Source organism: Physella acuta, unplaced genomic scaffold, assembly GCF_028476545.2.
Source record: "Physella acuta isolate Inbredline_101_S28 unplaced genomic scaffold, ASM2847654v3 ptg000101l, whole genome shotgun sequence".
In the NCBI taxonomy this organism is placed as follows: Eukaryota; Metazoa; Mollusca; class Gastropoda; family Physidae; genus Physella; species Physella acuta.
In genome coordinates, this window is record NW_026731621.1 from 345,336 (window position 1) to 368,113 (window position 22,778).

The 22,778-nt window shown below is 32.8% G+C and overlaps 1 protein-coding gene and 1 long non-coding RNA gene across 2 annotated transcripts; both read right to left on the minus strand.

The window, feature by feature from the left end:
* Window positions 1-238: 238 nt before the first annotated feature.
* LOC131930744 (uncharacterized) lies at window positions 239-1,634 on the minus strand. Its single transcript, XM_059287348.1, has 3 exons — window positions 1,591-1,634; window positions 995-1,061; window positions 239-662 (listed from the first exon to the last, which is right to left on the minus strand). The coding sequence occupies exons 2-3, from the start codon at window positions 1,050-1,052 to the stop codon at window positions 343-345; spliced, it is 378 nt and encodes a 125-aa protein (XP_059143331.1). The 5' UTR covers window positions 1,053-1,061; window positions 1,591-1,634; the 3' UTR covers window positions 239-342.
* A 14,093-nt stretch (window positions 1,635-15,727) lies between these two features.
* Window positions 15,728-19,002, minus strand: LOC131930884 (uncharacterized). The gene is made up of 3 exons (XR_009384184.1): window positions 18,891-19,002; window positions 16,472-16,538; window positions 15,728-16,153 (listed from the first exon to the last, which is right to left on the minus strand). It is a non-coding gene; the product is annotated as an uncharacterized LOC131930884 (long non-coding RNA).
* Window positions 19,003-22,778: the final 3,776 nt, after the last annotated feature.

Consider the following 22,778-nt stretch of genomic DNA (forward strand, 5'->3'; position numbering starts at 1 on the left):
GTGGCATGCACTAATAAGCATCATAGGTTGATATGTTTGCAGTTTTAAAAGTTGAGGTTCTTTTACTATCTGGGGCTGTTAACCCCGCAATTTACAAACCTCTTCTTCAAATTAGCTTTGAAAAAAGGAATATCACACCATTGAATGTATTTGAATGATGAAATGTTTTAACAATCCGAAAAATATTTAAATTAAAAAAAAAGACTAAAATAAATTAACACCAAATACTTTTGCCACTTTTGCTTTTTATTGAGCAGAAATTAAAACATAATTTTTAAAGACGTTAGTAGCAAAACAGTTATGTAAAAATAAAGAGCCGTCTTTAAATTGTGTTTAAGATTTCTAATGGAATGCATACCAGCGCACATAGGCACCGAAGATCTGTGTGTCTGCCCATGTAGCCAAAGTGATTTGAGCACCAGTTGTTGTGATCTGTCCCACACGAACCGAATACCTCAAGTTTGTGTCTTTACTTGCATCCATAGTTTCCACTGATAACACTACAGTCGGTGGCGTCCCGTAAGGCTTGGCGAACTTGATAGTTTGAACACTTTGCTTATCATTCCCAGACACCTGATAGGTATTGGAGTTTCCAAAGGGGACAAGACCTTGTTCTTTGTGACCGGCCACTTCTTCAGCCAGCTTTTGTAAGCATGCTGGATCTGAAAACGTAATTTCGTTGATTACAATTTTAAATTGATGTTAATAACGTGTTTATATCGTCTTTATTTTGTTGTTTAACAAAATTATCATGGGTATCAATAAAATGTTACTTAGATCAAATGAACTATTTATAGTGAAACAAATAAATGTTATTTTATACATAGTAGAATTTAGTTCGTCCTTAAACAATCTAAATAAATTCGATTGTAGACTACGTTTACTTTGCAGAAAAATAAATTGAATCCCATTAGCAAAAAATACTTTTTTTAAACAAAATAAAGAATTTGAAAGGATACATGATATCTGTCTAAAGTAACACCTAAATACTTACAGCTAGTTGATGAAACTGCTGAAATTAAACCCAGCACAACAAGAAGTTTTCCGTACATTTTTAATTACTGAAACAGACATTTAGATATGAAGTAAGTCAAATGGGCTATTATGCACTTTTCGCAGTAATAATTATGAAATACCCTTAATAAAGATATAAATCAAAGATTTGGCAGCATATATTTTGCATTGTGAAGAATCCTTTTTTAAGGAAGTTGATATTAACAGTAGTTACTTATTTATATATCTACTATTTTTCTTCTTTCTAAATTTTTTATTATGGAATATATTCCTTTCAACACAACTAAGTATTAATTCGGGCATTTGTCGCATTCGGGCAAGTGTCCATTCGCGCGTTTGTTGCATTCGGGCAAGTGTCAATTCGGGCATATGTCGCATTCGGGCAAGTGTCCATTCGGGAAATCGGCCTTCACGAAAACGGCATTCGGGCAAATGTCTTTCGGGAAAACGTCCGGCTCCCTCAGATGACTATCTGAGTCCCCAATCTTCAAGGCCTGGAAGCCACTGATAACAACACAAATTGTTATACATGAAAACGAACATTTAAATCGTCAAAATTACAAAATTACTACTTACAGGGAAGAAATCGTAATTTTTACAAGAAAAATTGTAGATGTATGGCTGTACAGAAAATAACTGCATTTTATATACGTTTTCATGAATTTGTTAACATCAATCTAAATAATAATGAGAGGTATTGGAGAAATGTACAGTTTAATTTTTGAATTGTCTTTGTAGTTGTTTGATCAAAGCTAATTATTCTTAAGCCCAGCATGTGAGGACAAACAACCACACACTAATTAGCAGCAACATTGTATTTTAATACCCGCATTATTTAAATATTTTAGGCACCCACGTGTTGAAGATAATTACTTTTATCCGAGATGTTTCCAAGCATACTTTTGACAACCTACATTGTCCATCTGCTATAGAGCTGAACGCTTTGTCATCACATTTACAGCACAGCTATTTCTGACATAAATTTCTAAACAGAAAATCATTTGTGTTTTTAAATGTTTACAACACTTTGTTTAAAAAATAGTACATTTTTTACACTATAAAATAATTTTCTTTTTAAGTAAGCAAATTAAAACAAAATATATAATAATATCTTTATAAAATGGACGTTTTCTAAAAAAAAATAAAAAACATTAAAGCATTAAAGTTAGAAAATATTTTGATTGGAAACAAAGAACTCCCAAATTTATAATTTTACCACTTTGTGTTTTTTCAATTGTCTATGCTATCGTGTCATTAATAATGTTTTTAAATATTCAGTAAATAAAGCTTCCGATTGTAATAGCACTGCGAATTAATATCTATATATATATAATTCTCTTCTGGGAGCCGTTAGAAAACAAGCTGCAAGCGCGCGCCTTGCAGTCCCCTCTTTTCCTCTCTATCGCTACCACTCCCATCCCCCCCCCCCCCTCACATGGTCAGGTGAGTTGTAGTTCACGCTAAATGTTTAGTTGGTGACGGCTATTAGGGGCAGATAATTCAGTTTGAAACTATTTTAAACTTAGAGGAGGTAACTAGGAGGAGGCTGCTTTCACGGGGGGGGGGATGGGGGTTTAGTGTTTTAAAGCAAATATTTTCAGTGGCAGCATTGGTACAGTCGAATTCACAAATTATGAATTACTGAAAAGTAGAAAAAACAACTAAATAGCGGCGTATGATACACCGCGGGTCGGCTCGTTGTTTAAATTGTTTCATGGGCCGTTGGTAAAACAACGGTAACCGCTCTTGTAATTTATATTTTAAACGTATTCCTAACCCTACAACAGGTGTTGTTTTATCTTAGTTGTTCATGTGTCATGGACTTGTCCATGAGTCTGAAGAATGTATTTTCCATCCCCTTTACCCCCTCATCCCCTTCTGGCCATTCGACCAACGGCCGATTTGTTATCTTGTTACTGCACGCTGTGATAGGCTTGAACGCGTTCATCAGGCTTTACATCGGACCGTACACGGAACATGTGTTAATGTGTAGGCCCCTATGCCCATATCTCCGTATAGGATTTGCTAGCAACGAATGTTAACACTAGACAGGAAAGAAAAAAACACAGGAAAAAAAAACACAGAAAAAAAAGTCACAGGAAAAAAAGTCACAGGAAAAAAGTCACAGGAAAAAATGTCACAAATATATATTTGCATGATATTTGTTATTACTTTTATGTATTAAATATTTAGAGAGTGCAAATTAACTTAGGATTAATTAAATGTAATGTAATGTGTGTAGGCTGTATACACATAGGAATTTTTATAATTCATCAAAAATATTTATTATGAAGTATGTAGATTGTAATTATTTTAAACTTAAGATTAGTAGCATTTAATAGAATGCTCCAAAGTCCACGTTTTTCATCGTGTTTTTTTAAAATATCAATATTAAATTACCGTGAAATGGTAAGTTCATCTGACTTGCTGCCCTCAACTCATGGCAACAATAGTTATATTTAGTTCAACCACCTTTACTGCCCACATTTATCACATTTATAAATTTCTTTTATAATTAAATTTTCTACCGCGTATTTAACTAAATACGTAACAAAAGTTGAGATTGTTGTGTTAATTATCTTAGAGAATTTTACTTACAATTGTTATAAATCATAATGCTTTTAATGTCAATAAATAATTTATGCGATCAAAAAATACAACCCACAACAATAAACATACAAAATTTTACAATTCATAACAAATTAATAAAAATATTTCTAAAAAGATTTTTGTGACTTTTTTTCTGTGACTTTATTTCTGTGACTTTTTTCCGATAACATTTTTCCACTGTGACTTTTTTCCTAGCAAAAGTTGTGACTTTTTTCTGTGTTTTTTTCCTGTGACTTTTTTTTCCGTTCACCCATTCCCTTAGGCCCTGTACTTGACCCTATTTACACAGATGTGTTATTCACGGTTGAATGAACATTGGTAATCTATGGCTCATCGGTTCGTCACGCACTATCCAGCGGTGGGGTCGGGTGGAGGAGCGTGTCTAGCCTCAAGCGTTGTACCCAGTGTTGTGTAGTAGGCTATTATCATAAGGCAATAAACTTGTGTAAGCTACAATTTAAGTAGGGAAAGACAGTGTATTGAAGTAAGTAGACCGGCTAACAAACAAAAAAACTTGATCTGGTTTGATGATAGCTGTTCTGAGAATACCACTTGATTGATTGGATGTGTAATACTTAATAGTCATAAATTCATTTCCTGTTGTATACATATTTTTTGCGTACATAGAAAAATCTGTCTAAAATGTACTACATAAATCAAAGCGTATTTTATTAGTCAAATGGTTCTTCCACACATAACAAGAAGTCCTTTTCTGTTTACTATCAGAGGGAACACAGTGCCTTTTTCCGCTCTTCTTTTCACGTTTTCTCAACTTTGCATTTTTACTCAAAATTCAACATTCAAATCGCTAAGGTTTTAGAATCCTTTGTCGTACAAGACTAAAACATTCCACGTGCATTTAGCATTATACCCTCTACAAAACTACGTTTGTACATTAAGTTTACCACAATACTTTAGGAAAAATTGATATTTAGGTAGCACCACCCCCTAATTTTTGCAAATCAATTTACGAAAAAATGTGTATTAAAAATTGAGTACGAGCTATCGCAATGAGTAAACGCAGAAATGTATATTTTGTTTTGAGAAATCTAAATCTTTCATCCGCTTTTAAAATTAATTATTGGAACAAAGTTATAGCGCTTTGAAAAGGTGATATTTTTCACACCTTTTCGCGGTTTCCATGGCTATTGACGGCTATATATTATTTTTGTCTATAGTTTAACCACTATAAACATATGAACTTATTAAACGTCAAAGAAATGTGTTAAAAAAAATTCTATCCGTGGTGCCTATCCTTAACTTTAAAAAAAAAGTGTAAATAATTTGGGCTGGGGGGGGGGGGAGTATTAAATGTAACAACTAACCTTGAAGATTATTATATATAGATCTATAGCTCTCGCAAAACACACGAAAAACATGAATATTAAGTGCGAAATTGTTTTAGTCATGCAACTTTATTTAATAGAAAAATTTAAAATACCAAAATAAAAGGATATAAAAACTTTTTAAGCACAAGCTTTTTATGTAATAATGAAGCAAAAATCAGAAAATAAATGTTTTTATTTCAATATATAATAGATTTTAGGAAAAAAAGTCACAAGAAAAAAAACACAGGAAAAAAACACAGAAAAAAAGTCACTGGAAAAAAAGTAACAGGAAAAAAAAATCACAGGAAAAAGTCACAAATAATTTTACATGGAATTTGTTAGTACTTTCATGTATTAAATATTCAGAGAGTGCAAATTAACTTAGGATTAATTAAATGTAATGTAATGTGTGTAGGGTGTTACCCTTAGTAATTTTTAAAATTTATCTAAAAATATTAAGCATGAAGTGTCTGAGTGTAATTATGTTAAACATAATATTAATAGCATTTAATAGAATGCTCCACAGTTCGCGATTTCCATCGTGTTTTCTTTTTTTCAAATACCAACATCTGACTTACTGCCCTCAACTCATCGCAACAATAATTATGCTTAGTTAAACCACCTTTACTGGCCACATTTATCACGCTCATTACATAACAAAGCATGGGATCAAAATAGAAAACCGACAAGGTTCAAAGACTGTCATTGACACAAAACGTCAAAAACACAAGATATGTTCGAACAATAATGTGCCTAAATTTCTTTTATAATTAACTTCTATAACCGCGTATTTAACTAAATACGTAACAAAAGTTGAAATTATTGTGTAAATTATGTTAGAGTACTTTTACTTACAATCAATAATGCTTTTAACGTCTATAAATAATTTATGCTATCAAAAAATACACCCACAACAATAAACATATTTTTTTTTTACAATTCTTAACAAATAAATCAAAATATTTCTAAAAAGATTTTTGTGACTTTTTTCTGTGACTATTTCTGTGACTTTGTTTCCGCTAAAAAAAAAATTCGCTCACCATATAATACACTATTATTCAAATAACTTTAAAGAAATGCGTGGGGGTATCTTATAAATATTTGAAAAGGGACCCTATACACAATAAAAAGACCCACAATTTAAAAAAAAAAATAGTTATTAAAGTAGTAGTGTATTATTATGTTACAATGTTGCAGTCTACATTAAGAAAGATGTCTCATTGGAAGGCAACATAAAATTACAGTTCAGTATCTGGAGTATATATAATTTTAAAAAAGAAATATGTTTACTATTAATGCATTTTAGTTAAAGGGCTATTCTTATATCAGATTTGGAACCGGGGCTTCTATTAATCTAGTGAGCTAAACAGACGTGGCATACAAAATATAAATATTGAAACTTAACAAAAAAATAATCTCTGTTCGTTGGTATCTACGAAGTAGTTAATAAAATAAACAGTTACATGGAATTAAACAGCCTTGGGCGTCAGAAATGTTTGAACTGCTGGATGTTTTAAAAATGCCATTTTATTTTTCTATAAGACGCCACACTCGAAGAGGGGAGGGGGGTCCGTAATTTTGTGACGTTGTGTGATGAGGGGGAGGGGGCTCAGATGGTGCGACGTCACACTTTTACATTATAAAAAAACAATGTTTGAAAACGAATTTTAGACGTCATTTCGCGTTTTAGAAAACTGTTTTAATAAATTGTAATAGAATTTTAAAAATACTCTATTTTGACAGAGTTTACACAAGATTTCTGGAAAAATATCGATGTTTTAAAAAAAATTAAACTACAATTTTGAGGGGGGGGGGATGTAGGCTGAGGTGTCACGTCATTTTAGGGGGGGGGGGGTCTGGCTTTTTGTGAGGAGGAGGAGTGATGTAGGGGAGGGGGAGGTAAAAATCGTTTAAAAAAGCGTGACGTCATTTATGTATGACCCAACAGAAAATTCTTTATCTTTCATTTGCCTTCATAAACAAATAAATGACACCTGTTGGTTGGGCTCAGCTGGTGCATAATTAGCTTGAATCCAACATCTACAAAGACATTAAAAAGATTCAATTGTAGTTTTCTCCAATATCTAACAAACTATTCTCAGCTTACTTTCAAAATGTTTTGTTAAAACTTGTGTATGAAAATGTGATCTTTTCTCAGTTGTTTTCTAATCAACAGGATACTTCATTTACGCCTTTTAAGAGAAAGACTTGTTCCCTGTAAAGTTTTATTTTTGTTATATTGTCTATAAAGCTTCTCATTAATGTGTAAGGTTTTATATTAGTATCGTAATTGAATAGAAAATATTTGATTTGTGTTATTATAAAAAAGATATACCCCATAATCAAAATATACAAAATGTATTCCTAAGCGTATTGTGGCCTAGATGTTCAGAACGAAAGCGTGTGGGCACGGAGAGATTGTGTGTGAGAATGGCCTCCCCTTAGGAGTGTGTGAACTGTAGTGTGTAAGGTATGGTGTATCGTCAACTTAGGTTAGAATGTAGTCCGTTTTTATCGTGTGAATGTTCACTGTTTCTCTGTATTATTTTGGAGATTTTATTGGACTGTTACAATTGAACTGCGTGGATTCCGTTTTCATTTGTGTTATACCTGATTCCAAAAGTAAATGGAAAGCTGGGTGTAACAAGCATATTTTTCTACGACCTACATTGTTCAAGGTAGAAAGTGTTCGTTATAAACATATTAAGAAGCAGCATTACAGATTATTTTATGATAAGTGTTATTTTAGTATATACTAAATAAATAATTAACTTCAATTAATGCTTCGGTTAAAATTAAATTTATTGCAAAACAAATATTTTTCTTTATCAATAATTAATACACAAAATTCACACATTACTTTAAATTTAAAAATTCAAGAATAATTAACGTATCTCATTTTTACAAGCTTTTATTTAATTCACTTCCTCTGTCTGTCGTCCGTCAGTCGTCCGTCTAAAATTACTGGCACTTCTAGCTGACAGATACGGTTTGTAGTTGAAATGTGGGTCAAGACATGAAGACAATGCAACATGACATTAAATTTGACTTAATTAAATGCCTAATTAACTTTTTATGAATAATTTAAAATTTTGACCAAATTAGTAGGCATTTCTTTCCAACTACTCCACACGCGTCATCACTTTCAATAGCGCGTCATCATGTTCAATGCACTAAAAAATAGAAAATTAATTATACACTACTATTTAAATCACTATAAAGAAAAGCGTTGGTCTACATGAGAGAATCTGCACAATGTGTAGAGCTGTAAAATAGTAATTAGGTAGAGAACAATTTTTGTTTTCAGACAGACTGCTAATCACACAGACGTTAATTAATGTATTGATTTATTCATTGGTAGAATAACCACATTAATTATAAAAGTTTAAAACAAAGACTTTACTTTTAGTGAATAGTGTTGTCACATGATATGTGTACTTTTTAGTATAATAAATGGCGGCTTCAATACAAGATTTCGTTTCCCATTCAGATCTTTAACGCGTTATAAAGCTAATTTTCTGTTGGCTGTAACTCAACAATACGTCCGTTTGCTATTTTTATTATGTTTCAACGCTATTATCAATAAGTTAACAGTTCTTTTTATTTTATTATACAATACATTTCTCTAGGTCTACAGATCAGCTGTCGATGGAAGAAAAAGATACTAATCTAGATCTAGATCTTCTAGAGGTCACTAGACTTAACGTAAATTCTAGATCTAGACTTAATGTAAATTCTACATCTAGAATCTAGAATCTATTTCAGGTCTTAATTATTTTATATAAATCTTAGTTTACCTTTAATGATCAACTTATTCGAGAATGCATGGGATTTATCTACCTAAGTTCTAGATCTAGATGTAGATCTACGGCAAAATCTAGACTCAACGTAAATTCTACATATAGATCTAGATCTAGATCTAGACTTAACGTAAATTCTACATCTAGAACCTAGAACTAGGATCTATATTGATTATATACTAAACTATTTCATGCCTTAATAATTTTATATAAATCTTTGTTTGTTTAGTTTTGGAATTGGCTAATTTGGGATATAGGCCCCTAATTAAATTTTTTTAAAATAGGACCTATTCGCGTAACGGGTTTCTTACTTTGCAGTACAGTATAGGACTAATTTTATATTGCGTCCTCTCAGTATTATCTTGTTCTAACTACTTATTTTGATTTTTTTCGAAAAACTCGACCCTATGATGTAGAAAAGCACTATGTTCAATCTCCACTTATCTACGTGACTCTAAGTCATCTGCTTCCTACCAAACTTTTCAATTTGACATTGTTCTAACTACAAGTTGATGCATTTGGCCAGTATAATCTTGTTCTATGTCAATTTCATAATATGATTCTGTTCTAACAGTATATAATTAACGCATAAATTTTCCTTGGATACGCTAGAATTATAATGTTCTACTAGACTACCCGTTATCTAGTTAGATAACTGTCGGTTTCGTGGGGTCATCCATAAATGACATCATGTCTGTCAGCACTTATCATCCCAAAATAACCAGACCCCACATTCAAAAAGAAGTTTTTTATATTAAAAAAAAACCTCTACTAAACTCTACTTCACCTGCCCAGTGCCCCACTAAGTCTCAGACATGTTTGTATTTTTAAAAAAAACGATTCCGGCCGGGCATGGCTCTGACCACACTATCCCTTCATATGCGGAGAACATAGAAACAGGTGAACTCTACTTCACCTGCCCTGTGCCCGCGAGGTCCTGATAGTCAACCTTATCATTCACACATAGGCCTTAAAAAACAATTGAAAACATTGTTGTAAAAAGAAAATAAATCCTTATACTATTACTAAATTCATTATTCTAAACTTGTATAATTAATGTGGTTTATCTACCCATGAATATATCAATAAATTAATTAACGGATTTAAATTAGTTTGTAATTAACAGTGTGTTTAAGAAAGAACAATATTTACCACTTAAAATCTTATTTTACAGCTCTACACATAATGCAGATTCTCCCCAATAACAAATCAAGAAACAAACAAACAAAAAATTAGTTATCAAACGTCGCTATTCAGTCAAAGTTTAGCCATTGTTCTAAAACTTTAAAATTAATGTGGTTAATCTACCTATGAATAAATCAATAAATTAATTAACGTCTTTAAATAAATGTGTTATTAACAGTCTGTCTGCAATCAAACATTATTCTCTACCTATATACTATTTTACAGCCCCCCCCCCCCCCATATAGAGCAGTTTCCTTACAGTACCAAATCAGACAAACAAAAAAATAAATATTCAAACATGTAAACAAACTTGAGTTTTAGTAGTATATAGATGTCCGATTCTGCCAATGAAATTAGCTGTTTCAGTCATGTGACTTGTGCGTCGTTGATCAAAATGGCGGCGTGTGAACATCTTTTAGTCTATTTTGTTTGTCATGCAAATAAACTGACTGAATTGCCAGATCCTGAATCGTAAGTATATTTATCTTTTATATGTTGTCTTAATTGTGCTATTTTACACATCTTTAGTTCAAAGTTTGTTTGTTAAAATATCTTTGTTGATAATAGGCCTAATATTGTTAATGTATACCGTATTATACCCCTATACACTATACTAATTGTATTGTTTAGTAGTATAGTATCTATAGGTTTTAATTTGTATTTATATTATCAAAATCATAATGAGGAGGTGTTCCAATATATGGATGATGAAAACAATGTCTTTGTTACAGATCAAAATGTGAAGCAGAGGCGTAGACACCCTTCCCGGCGCCCGGGGACAAACTTTTCGATTTGTACCGCCCCCCCCCCCCCTCGAGATTTTGATTTGCACTCCCCCCCCCCTCCCTCAAACTTTCAATTTGCACCCCCTCAACCTTTCAATTTATTTTTCCAACCCATTTTGGCGCCCCCTAAGCTCGGCGCCTGGGGACATATGTCCCCCCCCCCCCGCCCCCCCCCCCCCCACTACGCTACTGATGTGAAGTAATTCATTGTTAGTAACTCATTGTTAGTAACTCATTAGTCTTAAAACCATGAATATAAGTTTATTCCTGGTTTTTAGTTTAGTATTAGTGTAGCAGAGGGGGGTGGGGGAAATAAGTCCTTTTGTTTTTGCACTTTGTACTGATGTATTCTATCTTTATTTCTATCCACAGAGTAGCGCGAAAGAGAACAATAAAAACAACAGAGACCTGGTAATGCAGTGTCAATGATATGGGTATTGGCGCTGCCTGTATTCAAGTTGCGCAGCATCATTATGAGAAAAGAAACAGTGTTTATGTATATTCTCAATATTCAATTACAAGATTGGTTGTTTTTGCATTAGGAACTGTGTACATTGTGTAAAATTAATACATTACTTTTTAAGCTAATCCTGAGTTTTGCATTTATTGTATTAATACTTTAATTCCAGTTGTATCACAAGGCTGGGGGCGTGGTATGATACGCACGTGACGCCATTTAGAGGGCGACACTAATGTGAAAAACACTAAAATTTACAGTCAATATAATTCTTTATCCAGTTTATCTTAAAATAAAATTATAGGGTAGAGGGTGACACAAAACCAAAAATGTAAAATGGTAAGAGGGTGGAGGGTTGACACCCTCAGTTACCACACCGAGTGTCAACCTAACTAGACTCACCACTGACTGAATCAAATTATGTTAATGTATGCAGATAACCCAAAGTTATAGAATAAACTTTACATTTTAATGCACAAACCCACTTATAAAGAACTGTAAAAACATTACTTGTCATGTAATGTACTCTAATATATAAATTTTGCCATGGAAGTGATAAAAAGTGAAAATAAACGACCAAGGACAGTCAGATTTACAAAAAGAAGATATTACTCATACAAAAGTATATTATTACTTATAAAAAAGTACATTACACTTCTGGAAATCTATTGAAACTGGCTGTAAAAAAAACAAAATTTGACTTAAAACATTATACAATTTTCTTATCCTAATCTAGTTGATAGTATTTTGTTCTATCTCAAAAGTGAAAAATAATTATTTTGGGTTTCTGTTGCTACATAAAGTCATAAAAATAGCATCAATTCTCATTGTTTAATGCCCTTTAACATTTTATCAAAGAATAAATGAGTTTAAAATATTTTTAATAATAAATCAGACCCCGTGAACCTTCAAATGCGTTTTTCTCAAAACTACATTTTGGGAGGTAGAAGAAGATAATAATAGTCAGTGCTTCTATAGCTAAGATGTAAGTGGAATGGCTACTATGCGGGTGGTACGGGTTCGGGACACATCAAGACAAAAAAATTAAAAATTTCTAGATGTTTTTTTTTTTTAACTTGAATGACGAAGTTGTCTATCGGGACCTCGCGGGACACAGGGCAGGTGAAGTAGAGTTCAGATGTTCCTTTGTGTGGTCAGAGACATGCTCGGCCGGAATCGTTTTTTTAAACGATAAAAATATGTTGAGTTGAGTAGGTCACCTGTGACGTCAAAATATAAAGGAATAGTGTAGTCAGACCCATGCATGCCGAAATCAGTATTTTTTAAAAGATAATAAAACGTCTTTTTGAATGTTGGTCTGGTTTTTTGCAACGATAAGTAACAGACGTGATGTTGTTGTTTTGTTTAGGATGACCTCCGAAACCCACAGTTATCCAATGGATGACGGTAGTCTAGTATACTACTAAAACTCAAGTTTGTTTGCATTTTTTTATATATTTTTTTTGTCCGGTTGGCTACAGGAGAGAAGCTGCACTATGTGTTGAGCTGTAAAATAGTAATTAGGTAGAGAACATTTTTTTTGTTTTCAGGCAGACTGTTAATCAGAATTTTTTTTAAAGAAGTTAATTAATTTTTTTTATTTTTTCCTTTGGTAGATTAACCACATTAATTACAGTGGTGTAGGCCAGTGTCAGCAAACGTCAGTAAAAAATTGTATTAATGTGTTTTAAAATATTTTAAAACCTATATTTCTAACCGAAATTCTCTTTTCATCTTCAGCAGTTTTTCTTTTGTTTCAGAAACATTTCTCAGGGATGGGGGAAGGGGGGGGGGGAAGACTCTTGAAACTTTTTAAACGATCGCATTGGGGGGGGGGGCGATAAAAATTTAAAGAGGAGGGGGCGGAAACTGGTTTAAGTAAATATTTTCTAAATAAAGATGTTTTTTGCATGCTCTTCGGTGAGCGATTTTTACCTGTTTCATATCATGTGACATGGGATTATGGGTAGTTCGTGCCTGTAGCCGTGTCAGTCAGACCCAAGGCTGCTTTGGACACGGAGAGTGACGTTGCCTATAATACTGGTAAGTAGGTCAATAAACAGTTCTACGGCTCATGCAGGTTATATTGAGCTGTAGAACATGTTGGTGACCTACTTGCCAGCCCTATAGGTAGATCATGACAATGTAGACCTAATAAAGGTAATGTGGTAATATAAATTATGATTAATTATTACAATACCTATTTGTGTATTTCTGCTAGTACTGCATGTTGCACACTAGTTAGGTTGAGTATTTAGGTATTTAGTATTGTACTACTTATTGGTACTTGTTGGCTGTACTGTGTACTGGCCGTAACATATTTTATTACACCCGTGTTACTGTGTAGCGTACACGTGGTATTTCCAGTGATGTAACCTATTGTTTACATTTAAGGGTTCTGTTTTCGCTGTGTTCTACATTGCTTTTATGTGTTCTACTGTTCTCTACTGTCCTACATTGCCATTTATGGCTTAATGTTAATGTCAATAAAGCCAGTACTTGACAACACCAGCGTTGTTTCATTGTGTGCTTTATCTCAGGGTCAGCCCAAATGTAACACTCACTCAATGGGGATGCTTATTACCCATTGAGGTGTTGTCTTTAAAAAGACACACGTCGTCACAAAAAGCCAAACCCTCCCCGTTAAAATGACGTCATATCTCAGCCTACAACCCCCCCCCCCCCCACACACACACACACACAAAACTCCTGTTATCTTATTTCTTAAAACATCGATATTTTTCCAAAATCTTGACAGAACTCTGTCAACATAGAGCATTTTGATCAATTCCTATTACACATTTTTTAAACCGTTTTCTAAAACGCGAAATAACGTCTAAAACTCGTTTTCTAACATTGGCTTTTTTATAATGCAAAAACGTCACACCATCTGAACCCCTAATCACACACCGTCACAAAAATACGGACCCCCCCCCCCTCCCCACTTCACCCTCCGAGTGTGACGTCATTTATGGACAACCCTAGGCAACGTGAACGACTGCTTCCCTTTTGAGCATTTTCAGCAGAGCGGCGCCTTTATCGGAGATTTAAGTCAAATAAAATGGAAGCAAGTTAGGACTGCTGCAAAGACAACAAAATATAATCACCTTTCAGAAACTACGAATTGAAGCTGTCACTAAAGCTAATTTTATGTGTTGTAAATGGGCCAAACTAACTTTTATAACTCACGTCATGCTTAGTTTTTCGCCTTCTCGGTGCCTAATTGAATACTTGAAGAACATGGCTCACATTGTCAGTCAAATTCTTTACATAATAATAATGTTCTTTATGTCATACATATAGCTGATGGATATACGCAGTTTCTTCCATGTATCTCTTGAGGGGGTTGGGTTGGCTACGTATAAGCCCCCTAAACGAAATAGAATTTATATAGAAAATACATACTTCCCCTGGTTGCAGAAGTTTTTGGAAGAAAAACTGGATATACGCCGTCAGTCACAGCAGATTACAAGTAGACCTACAGGCCTAAATTTGTTTGCTCGTTTTTTATTTGCCATAAATTAAATGAGTGATCTATTTTCTTTTTCTCCTATCATTGGAGTATTTGTTTTGCCACTGCCTATCTTGTGCGGTTTTTAGCAAAAGTCGAAACTCTTTTAGCAAAGTCGTAACGATGCCGTCTGGTACTTCCTTTCAACAGAAAATGACAGGTCACTCGAAGGTCAGCTGATATAGGCAGCAGCGTAGAGACCCATTCTGCGCCCCCGTGAAGAATAATTTTTGCGCCCCCTCCCCTCGCCCATTTATAAATATGGTTAAAGTTAATGAAAAAGCACCCCCACCCCCATCCTCCCCTGAATTGGAAAAGTTAGTGGCACTTTTTACCATTTACTATCCCGTAAAGGATTTTCTTGTGGTGCCACACAATTGATGTAGAAACAGTTAAACCACATTTGTGTAGAATTTAATACTCCAACTTAAAATGAACTTTTAAATTTTTTCTACCCCTTTTGGCGCCCCCTTAAGGTCGACCGCCCCACCCGCATTCTCCAGCAACGCCATTAGATATAGGACATCTTTCCAAGATGGTTTGAATTTTCATTTTAAATAGGCTGTTACTATTTTTATCTAAGCCTGCGTTTCATTCAATAGTATGTTGTCGAGAACAGCTTTTGTAAAATCATATGTCGTTTAAAAAGCTTCACGAAAGCGGCTCTTCTTTTATATATATTCTTTTTGTTATCGACTGTATGTATGATAAAACTCAAATGTGTTTGTGGACTAGATCATTATAACCTGAGATATTGTATGTTATAATTTCTGTGATCTTATGTTTACAAGTTACCTGTGCGTGGCATGCACTAATAAGCATCATTGGTTGATATGTTTGCAGTTTTAAAAGTTGAGGTTCTTTTACTATCTGGGGCTGTTAACCCCGCAATTTACAAACCTCTTCTTCAAATTAGCTTTGAAAAAAGGAATATCACACCATTGAATGTATTTGAATGATGAAATGTTTTAACAATCCGAAAAATATTTAAATTAAAAAAAAAAGACTAAAATAAATTAACACCAAATACCTTTGCCACTTTTGCTTTGTATTGAGCAGAATTTAAAACATAATTTTTAAAGACGTTAGTTTCAGAACAGTTATGTAAAAATAAAGAGCCGTCTTTAAATTTTGTTTAAGATTTCTATTCGAATGCATACCAGCGCACATAGGCACCGAAGATCTGTGTGTCTGCCCATGTAGCCAAAGTGATTTGAGCACCGGTTGTTGTGATCTGTCCCACAGCAACCGAATACCTCAAGTTTGTGCTTTACTTGCATCCATAGTTTCCAATGATAACACTACAGTCGGTGGCGTCCCGTAAGGCTTGGCGAACTTGATAGTTTGAAAACTTCGCTTATCATTCCCAGACACCTGATAGGTGTTGGAGTTTCCAAAGGGGACAAGACCTTGTTCTTTGTGACCGGCCACTTTTTCAGCCAGCTTTTGTAAGCATGCTGGATCTGAAAACGGAATGTCGTTGCTTACAATTTTAATTTGATGTTAATAACGTGTTTATATCGTCTTTATTTTTTTTTAACAAAATTATCATAATATGTGATTTAGATTAAATGAACTATTTATAGTGAAACAAATAAATGTTATTTTATACATAGTAGAATTTAATTCGTCCTTAAACAATCTAAATAAATTCGATTGTAGACTACGTTTACTTTGCAGAAAAATAAATTGAATCCCATTAGCAAAAAATACTATTTAAACAAAATAAAGAATTTGAAAGGATACATGATATCTGTCTAAAGTAACAACTAAATACTTACAGTCAGTTGATGAAACTGCTGAAATTAAATACACCACAACAAGAAGTTTTCCGTACATGTTTTATTACTGAAACAGACATTTAGATATGAAATGTGTCAAATGGGCTATAATCAGTGGCGGAACTAGAAATCAAAGGCTCCCCCGCAAAGAAAAATCTAGGGCCCCCTATATATATATACATATATATATATATATATATATATATATATATATATATATATATATATATATATATATATATATATATATATATATATATATATTTATATATTTATATATATATATGATCTATATCCTGAGTAATTTAGTTTACTTCATTGCAATATATAACCATTCTGAGAGAACAAAACAGAAAAAATTTAGTCCAAACTCATTTTGATCCAAAAATAGTTTCTAAATCATGCTGGTCAAAAAAAATATAAAGACGTTAGCTTGATTCGTGAATGGTTTCTCGCGTTATGTTTTTTTTTTTCATTTTTGGCTTTTATAATATCAATTTTGAAAACATTGATTTTTATAGCTATACTATTGTATAGTACGTTTTATTTAAGTAACAATTCAGAGAATCATTTGCTTTTTAATATACATAGTACAAAACTATTTAAATGAGCTTCGAGGGCATCCTATTTTAAAGAAGGGCAGTAAGTCATGGAAGTAGTGTGAATGTTTACCTGCCTTTCAAACTATAGCTCTTGTAGATTTTAAAATATTTTTCTACGCAACAATCTCTGCTATAGTAGACATGTTTTTTTTTTTTACAAAACCACTTTCAAGATGCATGAAAACATAATTTTTGAAAAAAAAAATGCATTATTTTTTGGTCGGAACTGGGCCCCTAAACGTCCTGGGCCCCCCCGCATTGCGGGGTCTGGCGGTATGGTAGTTCCGCCCCTGGCTATAATGCACATTTCGCAGTAATGATTATGAAATACCCTTAATAAAGATATAAATCAAAGATTTGGCAGCATATATTTTGCATTGTGAAGAAGACTTTTCTTTAAGGAAGTTGATATTAAAAGTAGTGACTTATTTATATAATATTTAATATTTTTTTCTTTTTTTCTAAATTGGTAAATGGAATAGATTCCTTTTCAACACAATTAAGTATTAATTGTCAAATAGTTATAATCCATATAGGCCATTGACTCCGGTTTGATCCTGTTATTCTTTTTGAATATGCTATTATAGTCTCTGTCCAACTAACAACAAAATTACAATACCGCAGTTGTTTCTCATAGATGAGTGGTTGTCCACAGCTGTCGAGCCTCATCTCCCTTCTACGAGTTTAACCGACCCGACCACGTCGATAATACGCATTATGGTATATTCACACTATAATGTTGTGTCCGAAAAAAATGTATCACTTAAGTTAGGTTCCAATTATAATACCAGTATTGTGGGAACTGGGTGGTTTGATGGTTGAGTATACGACTTTTACCTCGATAGTCCCGAGTTCGATTCCCGGTTAATAGAACATCCCAAAGTCCACCCAATCTGTAACGGTTACCTGACTCATGTTCGGCAAAGTAAAGGCGGCTGGGCGTTGAGCCGACTACACAATCACTTTATATTACGAGGTATCTAAAACTGTCGAACTCTAATTCTTCTACCCCTATGGGCTATTAGGTTCGAAAGATGTTTTACTTTTCCTCTTACTTAATTTTTTTTATATTACTGTAATCTACAGATAGTTTTTATCTTGTTGAATAAAAATAAAAAACTTTACTACATAATTACATGTTTGATGAAAACCAGTGTCATGCGATAAAATTTCCCATCGGGAACAAGCTAAAGGGTCCAAGTTGGAGCCCCATCTGCTGGGTAATCAGATTGTGTACCTAGATGTGTATCCCGTACTACTTAAATAGAATTACATGCGAAGGACGAATAAGACAACGTGTATAATAATTTTGAAGCAACAAAAAAGCTTTCCAGAACACAACAGAATCTGCTCACAAGCTTTTGGATTTCTTAAAAAAAAAAAAGGAAAAAGAGTGTCAACATGGGTTTTGAACCCGAAACGGACGGGATGGATGACATGCTCTCAACTCGGTCGCTACAACCCATATCAATGTATCAAATTTATCGCGAGGTGTCTCTACGTGTAGACGAGCTGTGACGAGCTGATTTCTCGATCACGCCAACTTTTATTTGTTTTTAATTCAATCTAGAGTTAAGTACGCTCAAAGGACACGACAATGCACTTACATACTACTTATTATGACTGCGCGACCATGGATTTAAGTAGATTGAAATAAAGTATCGTCACATTTTTTTAAAAAAACTGAATACTTGAGACACTAAGAGAACTATCTAAGTCCCCAATCTTCAATGTCTGGAAGCCACTGGTAATAACATAAATTATTATACATGAAAAACGAACATTTAAATCGTCAAAATTACAAAACTACTACTTACAGCGAAGAAATCGTAATTGTTACAAGAAAAATTGTAGAAGTGCTGGCTGTACAGAAAATAACTGCATTTTATAAACGTTTTCATGAATTTGTTAACATCAATCTGAATAATAATAAGTTAGGTATTGGAGAAATTTACAGTTTAATTTTTGAATTGTCTTTGTAGTTGTTTTAACAAAGCTAATTATTCTTAAGCTCAGCCGGTGAGGACAAACAACCACGCACTAATTAGCAGCAACATTGTATTTTAATACCCGCATTATTTAAATATTTTAGGCACCCACGTGACGAAGATAATTGCTTTTATCCAAGATGTTTCCAAGCATACTTTTGACAACCTACATTGTCCATATGCTTTACAGCCGAACGCTTTGTCATCACATTTACAGCACAGCGTTTTCTGACATAAATTTCTAAACAGAAAATCATTTATATTTTGAAATGTTTACAAAGTTTTGTTAAAAAAAAATAGTAAACTTTTTACCATATATATAAATTATCTTTTTAGTAATCAAATATATATATATATATTTTTATAAAATGGACGTTTTAAAAAATAACACATTAAAGCATTACATTTAGAAACTATTCTGATTGGAAACAACGAACTCCCAAATTTATAATTTTACCACTTTGTGTTTTTTCAATTGACTATGCTATCGTGTCATTAATAATGTTTTTAAATATTCAGTAAATAAAGCGTCCAATTGTAATAGCACTGCGAATTAATATTGTTTAAATTGTCTTATGGGCCGTTGGTAAAACAACGGTAACCGCTCCTGTAATTTATATTTTAAACGTATTCCTAACCCTACAACAGGTGTTGCTTTATCTTAGCTTGTTTTTTTACGTGTAATTAAACCAACAATGATGTTTTAACGTTACATTTTAACAAGCGTGTAAATGATGGGGACTGGGGGAGTATTAAATGTTACAACTAACCTTGAAGATTATAACATAGCTCTCGCAAAACACACGAAAAACATGAACATTTAGTGCGAAATTGTTTTTAGTCAAGCAACACTATTTAATAGAAAAATTTTAAATACTAAAAAAAAGTATATAAAAAACTTTTTTAAGAACAAGCTTTTTATGTAATAATGAAGCGAAACTCAGAAAAGAAATGATTTTATTTCAATATATAATACACTATTATTTCAATAACTTTACAGAAAAGCGTGGGGTCACCTGATAAATATAAGAAAAGGAACCCAATAGACATAAAGTGACCCACGGTTTTTAAAATAGTTATTAAAATAGTAGTGTATTATTATATTACAATGTTGCAGTCTACATTTAGAAAGATGCCTCATTGGAAGGCAACATAAAATTACAGTTAAGTATCTGGAGTATAGATACTTTTTAAAAAGCAATATGTTTACTATTAAAGCATTTTAGTTAAAGGGCTATTCTTAAATCAGATTTGGAACCGCTGCAATTTTAATTTACAGAGCGTATGTTAAAGTAGGGGCTTCTATTAATCTATTAGGTGAGCTAAACAGACGTGTGATATAAAATATAATAAATATATATAAATGAAACTTAACAAAAACATAATCTCTGTTCGTTGGTATCTACGAAGTACTTAATAAAATAAACGGTTACAAAGAATTTAACAGACTTGGGCGTCAGAAATGTTTGAACTGCTGGATATTTTAAAAATGCCATTTTATTGTTCTATAGGGGTCGTCCATGAATGACGTCGCACTCGTAATTTTGTGACGGTGTGTGATGAAGGGGAGGGGGGAGAGGTAGAGATGTTGCGACGTCACACTTTTGCATTATAAAAAAGCAATGTAGAAAACAAATTTTAGACGTTATTTCGCGTTTTAGAAAATTGTTTAATAAATTGTAATATAATAAAAATACTCTGTTTTTGACAGAGTTCAGACAAGATTTTGGAAAAATATCGATGTTTTGAAAAAAAATTCAACTGCAATTTTGAGGGGGGGGGGGGTTGTAGGCTTAGGTGTGACGTCATTTTAGAGGGTGGGTCTGGCTTTTTGTGACGATGTGTGACGGAAGGGAGGGGGGAGGTAAAAATCTCCAAAAAGCGTCATTTATGGATGACCCCATAGAAAATTCTTTATCGTTTGTTTGCCTTCACAAACAAATAAATGACACCTGTTGGTTGAGCTCAGCTGGTGCATAATTAGCTTGAATCCAACAACTACAAAGACATTAAAAAGATTAAATTGTAGATTTCTCCAATATCTACCAAACTATTCTCAGATTACTTTCAAAATGTTTTGTTAAAACATGTATATAAAAATGTGATCTTTTTCTCAATGGTTTTCAAATCAACAGGATACTTCATTTTCGCCTTTTAAGAGAAAGACTTGTTCGCTGTAAAGTTTTATTTTTGTTATATTGTCTATACAGCTTCCCATTAAGGTGTAAGTTTTTATAATTGTATCGTAATTGAATAGAAAATATTTGATTTGTGCTATTATAAAAAAGATATACCCATAATTAAAATATACAAAATATATTCGTAAGCGCATTGTGACGTGGCCTAGATGTTCATAACGAAAGCGTGTGGGCACGGAAAGATTATGTGTGAGAGTGGCCTCTCTTTAGAAGTGTGTGAACTGTAGTGTGTAAGGTGTGTGATGTATCGTCAACTTAGGGTAGCATGTAGTTAGTTTTCATCGTGTTAATGTTCACTGTTTCTCTGTAGTAGTTTGGAATTTATATTGGACTGTTACAATTGAAATGTGTGGATTCTTTTTTTACCTGATTCCAAAAGTAAATGGAACGCTGAGTGTAACAAGCATAATATTCTACGACCTAGATTGCTCAAGGTAGAAAGTGTTCGTTATAAGCATATTAAGAAGCATCATTACAGATTATTTTATGATAAGTGTTATTTTAGTATATACTAAATAAATAGGTAACTTCTATTAATGCTTTTGTTAAAGTTATATTTATTGCAAAACCAATGTTTTTCTTTACCAATAACTAATACAGAAAAATCAAACATACTTTAGATTTAAAAATGTAAGAATAATTAACATATCTCATTTTTACAAGCTTTTATTTAACTCACTTCCTCTGTCTGTCGTCCGTCAGTCGTACGTCTAAAATAAGATCGAAAAGTCCGAGCGAAATTACTGGCACTTCTAGCTGACAGATACAGTTTGTAGTTGAAATGTGGGTCAAGGCATGAAGACAATGCAACATGACATTAAATTTGACTAAATTGAATGCCTAATTAATTTTTTATGAATAATTAAAAATTTTTACCTAATTAGTAGGCAGTTCTTTCCAACTACTCCACACGCGTCATCACGTTCAATGTATAATAAAACTCAAATCTGCTATTGGACTAGATCATTATAACCTGAGATATTGTATGTTAATAGAATATATAATATATATATATATATATATATATATATATATATATATATATATATATATATATATATATATATATATATATATATATATAAAATATAATATAATATATATATATATATATATATACATATATAATATATATATTATATATATATATATATATATATATATATAATATGTATGTATATATATACATATATACATATATACATATAGGGGTCGTTCATAAATGACGTCACACTCGTAGAGGGGGTTCCGTAATTTTATGACGGTGTGATGAGGGGGGGAGGGGGGGTTCAGATGGTGTGACGTCACTTTTTGTATTATAAAACAGCAATGTTAGAAAACGATTTTTAGCCGTTATTTCGTGGTATAGAAAACGGTTTTAATAAATTGAAATAGAAATTGATAAAAATACTCTATGTTGACAGAGTTCTGAAAAAATATCGATGTTTTAAGTAAAATTCAGCAATTTTGAAGGGGGTTGTAGGCTGAAGTGTGACTTCATTTTAAGGGGGGGGGTCTG

Excerpts from the sequence above, each read along its gene's own strand:
- LOC131930744 (XM_059287348.1), bottom strand. The coding sequence starts at position 1,052 with ATGTACGGAAAACTTCTTGTTGTGCTGGGTTTAATTTCAGCAGTTTCA. Across the intron at positions 663-994 it reads AGCAGTTTCATCAACTAGCT|ATCCAGCATGCTTACAAAAG; the intron begins GTAAGTATTTAG and ends TTACGTTTTCAG.